This window comes from Ciona intestinalis, chromosome 5, assembly GCF_000224145.3.
Source record: "Ciona intestinalis chromosome 5, KH, whole genome shotgun sequence".
In the NCBI taxonomy this organism is placed as follows: Eukaryota; Metazoa; Chordata; class Ascidiacea; order Phlebobranchia; family Cionidae; genus Ciona; species Ciona intestinalis.
The window spans coordinates 3,735,911-3,745,891 of record NC_020170.2 but is presented as its reverse complement, the minus strand read 5'-3'; the positions used below and the strand labels follow the sequence as shown (position 1 = coordinate 3,745,891).

The window sequence follows — 9,981 nt, the reverse complement described above, 5'->3', positions numbered from 1 at the left end:
TCGGTTGATTGGGTCATCTTATAAAAATATATTGTCAGCACTAAAAAGTAAGAGACCGACTTGGTTTGTTTAAACGGCTGCATACTAGGCGTTATATTCTTAATAGGTCTTTTTTATATAAATACTGATCGTATCCTCATGAAATTTCAATGCATGGTTTTTTTGTTGTTCCCATTAAAAAAAACACAGTTTAGCGCTGACCGAATAGGGTCCTCCCCCTTATGTGCGTCAAACTACATCATCAGACAGAGATTGCAAGGTCTATTGTGTTTACGATGAACAATACATACTGACGTAAGCTTGAATCAGATGACTTCATTTTTCCATGTGATAATATGCAATGTATGGCAGTGGCCGAAAAAAAGATACCAAATTTGGTTTATTATTTCAAAACAGATTTGCTCTAGCTCAGTTTTGTAAGTTGGTTTATCAGGACGAGTAAATTTTAGATATAGTAGGGTGGGGGAAGATAGGACACCCTTTCATTCTATTTTTTCGTCCAATTTGGTAATAAACAAAGAACATTCAAAGAAGTATAAAACCGTATCCTCACCCTATAGACCGTTGTTTTAAACACGATCAGGAAATTTTGATACTATGTGCAACATATGTCCCGTCTTACCCCACCCCACTATATATACATTCTGATTAGATATGATTACAGTTTTTAGGTTAAAATCAATGTAGAAAGCAGTGAAAGCACTTTCGTTATGTCTCCAGGTTATAATATTAAACCGTCCAATAGGAAGTCAGACACAACAACGAGTTGTGTATTCATGTATATCCAATACCGAAACTATAAAATGCTTCAATGCGTAAAAGGTTACGATAGCAAAGTTTTTGAATTAGTAACCTAAAATTCTTGCTCATCAAAATTTTCTTTTGAAACAACTATTTTTCTTACACCAGATGAGCTGTAAAAAGCTTTAGATAAATTGTTTTAAAGTAAAAATATGATTCGCATACGTTTTATTTATATACTATGGACTGTATTTCTGCTCTCAATTTTTCTCTACAATAAAGGACTAGCTATTGACAGCGAAAGGTAACATTACATATATACCTGCATATATACAGCACTCGAGCTTAATGTATTCTATCCCGACAGTGTTTTTGTATAGTACAGTGGGGAAAGATGGAGCACTTAAGCACGCGAATAAATGGGGATCAGTAAAAAAAATAAAAAAGTCTCGTCGAACAAAGTGTCCCATCTTCCCCCAACCTACAATATGAATTCCTTTAAAATAATGAGTCATACAAAATTCTGTTGTATTTCAGGTCACCCTTCTCTTCCTTGGGTTTACAAGTACCATCAAAGACGGGTCGATTTTCTCGCGCATTAAAAAGTGCAAACGAATACTTGTGGACAGAGTGGTCACCTCCGTTAAACTTCACTTGCAAAAACGGTGAAATTTTGCTGAATCACATCGAATGTGCAAATGCTAGCGGAGTCGTTGTACAACAAAGAAAATGTGTGTTAGATGGGACAAGTACTATAGATCCACAACTTGGAACGAAATGTACAACTGACTCTACGTCTTCTACTACAAGACTGATCAGCTGCAACAAACCAGAGGTTTTTTAATACTTGATTCATTATTCGCTTTACCTGTCCAAGTTCGTCCTAAACCATAGTATACTGAAGTGACGTCAGTACAGTACGCTTAAATAGTAAATATACCATACACGGCCCTATATACTGTTAAACAAAAGACGCATTTCGTGTATTTATTTTTTATTGGGCCGGTACCAATTCGTATGCGAACTAAACTGTTTAAACTAAGAGTTTTTAAACCGTTGGTGTAACAGTCATTACTGTGGGGTAAGATGGGTACCGCTAATAACCCATATTTTTTTCTAATTGTGTTTTTAACGATGGTATTATAGAGCTTTTATAGGATACGGTTATATAATTTTGTAAATAATATTCTTTCTATACTACCAAATGGGAAGAGAAAATGGAATGAAAGAATACGTCCCATCTTTCCCACCCTACTACAATAAATTTGCGAAAATATTTATTTACAGTAAATGGAACGATAAAGAGAATAAAACATATAGTACTGTGGGGGAAGATGGGACACCTTTAGCACATAATATCCAAATATCCTGATCGAGTTTTAAACAATTAACAACGGTCTATGGGAGTTGTGGGAATACGGTTGTATAATCTTTTGAATGTTCCTTGTTTACTACCAAAGGGAACGAGAAAATAGAATGAAAAGGTGTCCTATCTTACCCCACCCTACTCTACATCTTATCTCAACATATAAAATTCATAGGTATGTAACGAATGGTCAGATTGGGGATCCTGCGTTGTGTGCCAGGATAACAACTGTACAGGACTTTCTACTAACTTGAGGGCTGGACAAACACGACGTAGAACATGTGAGCAAGAGGTGGGTGTATACAGATCGGCGTAATAACAAGATACAGTATTCCTGTGGTGTGAGATGGGATACTGTTAGCACCTAAATCCGATATTTTGCTAATCGTGTTTTGAACAACTAACAACGCTCTTTTAGAGTCGTGGGCTGCGATTTTTGTAAAATATCTTTTTGTTTACTACAAAATAATTCGAGAAAAGAGAATAACATGTCCCATTTTGCTAATCATGTGGTCATATAGCCACGCATATAGTATTTGACGTAAATAGAAGCTACTAACGTTTTTATGACGTGTTTAATCTTGTTGTTTGTAATCTGATTCATACGGTGGCGTTTTTCGGCGAATATGTAGTTCCGCAGTCACGTATCTCCACCAAAGAACATATATATTAGTTGTATATAGTAGGGTGGGGGAAGATAGGACACCTTTTCATTTTATTTTTTTGTTCCATTCGGTAGTAAACAAAGAATATTCAAAGATTTGTAAAACTGTATCCTCACGACCCCCATAGACCGTTGTTAGTTGTTTAAAACACGATCGGGATGTTTTGATATTATGCGCTAAAGGTGTCCCGTCTTCCCCCACAGTATTAATAAGTATAACATAATTCTTAAATAATAACATAATTCTTAAATAATAACATAATTCTTAAATAATAACATAATTCTTAAATAATTACCGGAAATCTTTTATACAAATAAAATAAGATTTTAACTCGTGACGTTTTTAGTTCAACAAGTGCACCATACAATGGAGACTGGGTGCGTGTGTGAAGCGATCAGTGAACGGAGGATTAACTCCTGGTGGAAGAAATATTGGCGGTGGGTTGGCAGAAGAGGCTTCCCCTACCGACGCAATTAGTAGTTCGGCAAAAATCGCGGCATTTTCAGTGGCTGGTATAGTAATGGTGGGGCTACTAGGATTTGCAGGAACGAGGTAAGCCATTTTTTTTTAATTTTTAAAGTTATTTGTTTGATTTCAGTTTTACGACATGGTTTGATTAGTATAGAAAAAAATAAAGGATTTTTTCCTAAAAGGTTTCCTTTCAAAAAGAGGCATACTTATAGGTACTTAAATTGCATATAAGTTACACCTAATTACTTTCCTTTACTTCAAAATACCTCTTATATATATATATACATATTATCACGAATATAGGCGGACATGAGGTTTAAAGATTTTAAATAATCTGTATGAAGTTACTTAGTTTTACAGATTATCCGTAATGCCGTCACAATGTGTCAGCAAGATTAGAACATTATTTGACAGTAAGAAAGGGTGTACCAAATTAGCACAGCTTGCGATTTAAAAACGACAACTTTAAAGTTATAGTTCGTATTATTTTGCTATAATAAAACATATAAATAAATGTAAAAATGATAAATTTGTATTATATTGCAGTTTGTTACGAACGACTTTGCTTCGACCGAATCGAAGAAGATCTGATGTTTTGACAGTTTCTCACAACGAGGAACAAAATACTGTAAGAAAAATAGCTATATAAATGTACATTCAAATAACTGTCATACGGATAAGCATGTGGTTAAAGTGTTATGTGATTATATAACACAGCCCCTATCGCATGCTTTGTAGTATAGCCTATACTTGGATCACTTTTAAACAGTTGTCATAAACGCATTTAAATGTTTAACTATTTTTAATACAATAATTCCTACAGCCGTATACATTCTTTATGCGTAATCTGTATATAATCAATTTACCCAAATTTTTGTTTAGAGCGTATCGAGTCCCGATCGTATTTACGTGGTAAACATGGCAGCTCAACAAGGTAGACCTCGACCTGTAGCTGGAAGAAGGACTGCACATCCAAGATCTAATTTATCAGTCATCCGAGAGGAAGAAGACGGTAAGAATAATGAATTTTTTACAGTAGGGTGGGAAACGAATTATAAAACCGTATTCTCACGACTTCCATAGACCGTTGTTAATGGTTTAAAACACGATCACGATCACGATATTTGGATGTTAAGGCGTCCCATCTTTCTTCACCCTACTAACAATGTGTTCTATCTTTAAAAAAATATTGAACACTTGACGTATAATGATTGTTGGTAAGACTGAGTGGTCACTTTTGGGTAATCCAAAGTCAGCCATACAAACAAAACAAAAAAAAAACTAAAAACAATAGCACCTATATGAGTTACACATACGTGGTAACTTGGAAAAGCAGACCGTGTGTTTATAAAATGGGGCACCGTGTAATAAAGGCTGTGGTTTTCGCCAAACGTCACCTATCCGTCTATTTATTTATTCATTCTCTCAATTAATCAACCAACATAATAGTTGGCGCTTATACGTTGCTTTGGCTTTCAGTTGCTTCCATTCGTCGCGAGTCCATTCAAAATGGGACGAGTGGTCGAAATGATAGCGATGAAGCGATGGACTTTATGGACGAGGTCCTCACAGAAGTTGAGAGAGAAGAAGAGCAAGTTGAAGAGGACGCACAAAGTGAAGACACACCTTTAAAGATGCAGGTTGTAATGGAAGAGGATGAAATTTCTAGCGCAAGTGACTCTTCCACGACTTCTGCCGAATTTGAAACTGATTTCCGTAAATCCGTCGTTGTGGATGAAGACGAAAAACTCTTCCGCGATTTTGGCTGGAATCCGGAAGACAGGGGAGCATCTGAGTCTGAAAATATAGAGATACGTCCGGAAAACACGCTCCGGGTTCCCGGTAGCGAACAATATGATTTTTCAGCATCAGCACTTTCACTCGCCTCTGCTAGACTCCTGGATCAAATGCATCAATGCCATTCTTCAGTAGGAACATGTGAAAGCGAGCTACCCCTTCCACATTTAGAAGAAATCAAATCTTTTAATTCTGCTTTAGATTTAAGGCGGAGTGTTAACCAAGACACTAAACAGCAATTTTCTTCAATGCCAGATTTAAATTCCGCTTCAGCTGTAATACCTGATATTGCTGATGTTTTGAGCACAAGCTCAGAAGAAGATTTCTACGATGACGCGTTTGTATGACGTCATTTAATAACAACAGCATGCTTACGTGCGAGGTTGCAATGCGTATTCTATGCCCATATTGCATATCTGTTTTTTACGCTACGTCTCGAAACAGGTGTTTGATTCGGTGTGGTGAATTCGAATCTTTTACAACCGATACAGTGTTTTCGAAATCGAATATTTCATTTTAAAATCCATTATTGCACAATACTAAAAAATGCAATAGGCCTACGCACGCCGTTCTTAGTTTGAATGGGGTTTATTGGCACTATTTCACGCTGTGGTCAAAAAACTATTTTAAAATACTCCATGTTATAGATAAAAGAAAACTGGTGCCCCTAAATGATTTGGTGTAACTGACCACAGAGTGTTTTAGCTAATTTTTGAATGATCACTGTAATAATGCAAATTGGGCTTCGTTTTCACAGAAGTCTTACATCGCACATTATAGTAATTGTTATTGCACTATATCGTATATGCAGCCGGTTTAAAGTTTACTGTTAAATTATTCATTCCTGCATTTTTTATTAAACTTGCACACGTTGCAATTAATCACAGAATAATTGTCCATTTACATAAACACAACCAGCAGAATTACTACGTGTCGCATGTACAACAGCATCGAGCCCTTGTGGGCCTCTTTCTCCAGCTTCAGGCGCATAATAATGCACCTCAGCTGCCAAATAGCTGCGTTGATTATTTTCACCTCGGCGTTTTATTAGGAATTTCCCGAGGAGTCTCAGCGAAAAGCGACCGTCAGCGCTTTTTCTTTGGTGATTAAGAGGTGCTAACGTACACAGCAACCGAAGGGAGAGGTGATTGTAATATAACAACAGCAAGAGGTGATGGGATGGTGCGTAAAGTATGCAGGCAAGCAAAAATGTACTTGTACATACAGCAACAAGATTTGATACAATGCAGTAAATTGTTTTCGACTTGCAAAGAGCAAACGGTGCTGGTAAATGTAGAACGTTCTGATTTGCATCAACAGGAAACAATAGCTTTCGAACGCAAGTTGTTTTAAGCAATAAGGGCAAATCTTGTGACTTAAAGCAGCAGTTTCGGCATTTCCTTTTTACTTAATTGCAGTCATTATTGCACCATACGCGCAATAAAGAAGTAGGTATATTGCTGCAAGCGTTACAATGTTTTCTGTTTGCACATGTAACACAGCAGAACAGCTATTTATTTTTACGATTTACCTGGCTAAAATAATTATGTTTATAGTTATTTTTGCTGTGTTTACAGATTTTAGTGGAAAATATTGCAATTGCTGTACGAGAAAAGAAAGCGAAAATGAAAATATTTCTGTTTGGGATTTTGTTGATATCATATGCTGTATCAAGCTTGCAAGAAGGTATATTTTTTCTACACGTTTTAATTTTTTACGTACTGAACATATATTTTGTGTTCTACCAAACTGTCAGAAAGAAATTGGTGCAAGTTTTATGCTTATTGGACAAAGGCGTATTATGCAATGCGTTTATATTTGTTTATAAACTGAAAGGTGCACCTAACGCCTAAGCTCTAAAGAAACCTATAGAGTACGGTGGGGGAAGATGGGACACCTTTGCGTTCTATTTTCTCGATCTATTTGGTAGTAAAAAATAAAATTCACAGGTTTATAAAACCGTATCCTTACGACTCTCATAGACTGATGTTACTTGTTTAAAACACTGTCAGAATATTTGGATAGTATAGGATAAAGGTGTCCCATCTTCCCTCACCCTACTTGTCATATAACAACATTCTGTGTTATCGATTTTTCCTATCAGCTTATATTACGCTTGAATGTTCAATTTCTATATCTTGTTATATAGTATTCCCTGTTGGTGGCAGAGGACAATACGCTTTAAATTATTGGCAAGCTCGAGCAAAATGTGCTTCGCTGGGAGCTAGTTTGGCTTCAATACAAGAATTAGATCAAGCACGACTTAACGGGTAATGCTATTTCATTCCATGGTACTGTGGGATAGCATGGGAAACTGTTATAGAACATTATATCCCACGTTACCAGATTTTGTTTTGAACAATTATACCAGAGCAATTTTAGGGTCGCGAGCTACGGTTATATAATTCTCTAACTATTTTGTTTACTACCAAAGGCGACGAGAAAAGAGAAAAATACATGCCCTATCTTACAACACCGCACACATAAGTTAGGTCCAACGGATATAATAGGCACATCATTAGACGGCCTAGATTTTAACTACAGTTACCCCATACTTCCTTGTTAGGGCTATAGGCTACTCTTGTACTAATTTATCTTAAAACTACAATTAAGCATGTTTAAACAATTAAAACTTTATAGTGCTTTTAATGGCTACCTTTACACTGCTATTTATAGTGAAACGATCGGCTATGTTGGTTATATTAAAGATAACTGTACTTCGGTGTGTAAATACGTTAACAGCATAGAATTAAAGTCAAGCGTATACCGATCAAACTTAAACCCGAACTCACACTATATGTACTTCTAAAACTTACATGCAGGTGTAATATACTACAAGTAATTTATTACGACTTTTATTTTTTTCTAAAGCGCATTTTATAGCCGTGATTGTAACATATAGTAGGGGTGGGGGAAGATGGGACACCTTTTTATTATATTTTCCGTCCTTTTTGATACTAAACAAAAAACTTAAAAAAATTCTTGAAATATTTGGATATTATGTGCCAAAGGTTTACCGTCTTCCCCCACCCTACTATACTTTACAACAGAATGAACTGATTTGTATCAAACAAACGAATAATGCATTTGAATACTTCCTTCAGTTTGTCTCATTGTTCTTGCGGTTGGCTGTTAGAAAAGAAAGCTGGATATCCCATGAACGAAACAAAGGCTGGCTGTGGTAATCGACCTGGCGTTCATTTATGCAACTGGCGTGAAACATGGGACGCATTCTGTTACATGGGTGAGTCATATGGACAAGTGTGGTATAATCTATATTCGCGGTGCTTTAGAATAAAATCTTTGGGATTGTATTCGAAATATTGGTCAAGACAAGATACAGTTAACACCTAAATCATATTTTCCGAATGTGTTTTTAACAATTAACAACGCTCTTACTGTGGAGTCGCTGTGATACGTTTAACAAATTCCGTATTTAGTTTTTTGAACTTGTTCAATCCATCCCGACCTAACTCCATTACAGATATTACAAATCCCACCGAGTAACAAACTGCACAATACTACTGCATTCTTGCTTTCAAATGCTTATCTATATTTTAGACACAGCCATAGCAAACTGCTCGTCACCGCTTGGTGTAGAGACTGGAGAAATAACCGACGGTCAGATGACAGCTTCCAGTGTTTACCACTCGTTCTGGAATGAAAGATGGAATCCACACCTTGCACGTTTACACAAGGAAGGAGTTATCAACGCATGGATGCCACACCACGATGGTAGGAATCAATATTTGGAGGTAAGAGGGGCTGTATAGCTAATGACTGTATAAGCATGAATTAATGTAACTTATTTATTTTCACGTGGAGGGACAGGAACACTCGTTATAACAACCTAATGTTAGTTCACTAAGTTAATTTTCTCGGTGTTTTCTTACTCCAAAGCACAACTTATCTTCGCTTACATGGTTTTTGCTTATTTTGTGGTACGTATTGATACCACGAGGAGAAACTTCCCATTGTAGTTGCTGACAGACTGTAAGCGCTGTTTTTTCGTTTAGCGGCTGGTTGCGCTATTGAGTTAAAACGAAGCATTTTTTAGTCGTCGAGACCTGTATATATAACAAGGCTGTTAGAAAATACTGCATTATACTTGCATATCTGCTTGCTTGCGTGTCTGGTATAAACTCCATTCACCAAACAATTTATAGTAGGGTGGGGGAAGATAGGACACCTTTGACACATAATAACTAAATATCCTGATCGTATTTTAAACAATAAACAACGGTCTATGGGAGCCGTGAGGATAAAGTTTTATAAAAAAATCGTTAAATGTTTGTTTACTACCAAATTGGAAAAAAAATAGATTGAAAAGGTGTCCCATCTTCCCCCACCCTACTATAATAATTTTTCTGACTGGTGATCGTCAACTACATTTTGAAAAATTCGACTCTTGCAGCTGTGCTAGAGTCCCCACGCCAAAACGCATTATAATTTGTCACGTTTACTAGAATAAACTATTAATCTATGAGTTTACAGCAAGCCACCGACAACGGTTGCATATTTGTCTTGGTCGCTATTAATTGTTTTAAATCCACTGTGCACGCCAAAGCCATTAACTTTTCACGTATATAGTGAAATAAATCACTTATCTAGCAAATCATATATTCGTGCGGGCTTTAAACCGAATCAAATTACCGGACTCATATGACCAAATTTTTTATTGAAAAAAATTAACTTAATAAAAGAATACTCACTCCGTAAAGAGTATTTTTCAGTTTGTAAATAATATCTTTAAAAAAAATACGACTGGCCAAATTCTTTTTTGAAAAGACTTGACTAAGTAAAATATTACTCGGGCNCTTGAAGATACCAATGCTTATTTTTTAATTTTATTTCGTGAGTTTAATTTCAGCAATATTTACACTACATTATTTCATATATGGTTAATGCACATTTGTTGTGAGATATAAGACTATAATAATA

General features: G+C 36.0%; 2 protein-coding genes across 2 annotated transcripts in view; both read left to right on the top strand.

Moving 5' to 3' along the window:
- Positions 1–880: 880 nt before the first annotated feature.
- On the top strand, positions 881–5,929 carry LOC100180347. Its single transcript, XM_002123020.5, has 7 exons — positions 881–1,045; positions 1,279–1,576; positions 2,283–2,399; positions 3,119–3,324; positions 3,790–3,871; positions 4,126–4,255; positions 4,723–5,929. The coding sequence occupies exons 1-7, from the start codon at positions 954–956 to the stop codon at positions 5,385–5,387; spliced, it is 1,590 nt and encodes a 529-aa protein (XP_002123056.1). The 5' UTR covers positions 881–953; the 3' UTR covers positions 5,388–5,929.
- A 259-nt stretch (positions 5,930–6,188) lies between these two features.
- The window catches only part of LOC100184245 (lactadherin), a 5,397-nt gene continuing 1,604 nt past the window's right edge, over positions 6,189–9,981 (top strand). The window contains exons 1-4 of the mRNA XM_009860360.3: positions 6,189–6,726; positions 7,190–7,310; positions 8,145–8,284; positions 8,602–8,795. Of these exons, the coding sequence (XP_009858662.1) occupies positions 6,666–6,726; positions 7,190–7,310; positions 8,145–8,284; positions 8,602–8,795 (516 nt within the window). The 5' untranslated portion in view covers positions 6,189–6,665. The remainder of the gene's footprint in view (positions 6,727–7,189; positions 7,311–8,144; positions 8,285–8,601; positions 8,796–9,981) is intronic.

Bases quoted from the DNA above. Each gene is read 5' to 3' on its own strand.
- LOC100180347 (XM_002123020.5), top strand. From the start codon at position 954: ATGATTCGCATACGTTTTATTTATATACTATGGACTGTATTTCTGCTC. The intron at 1,046-1,278 runs GTAACATTACAT...GTTGTATTTCAG, and splicing joins CTAGCTATTGACAGCGAAAG to GTCACCCTTCTCTTCCTTGG. The intron at 3,872-4,125 runs GTAAGAAAAATA...ATTTTTGTTTAG, and splicing joins ACAACGAGGAACAAAATACT to AGCGTATCGAGTCCCGATCG.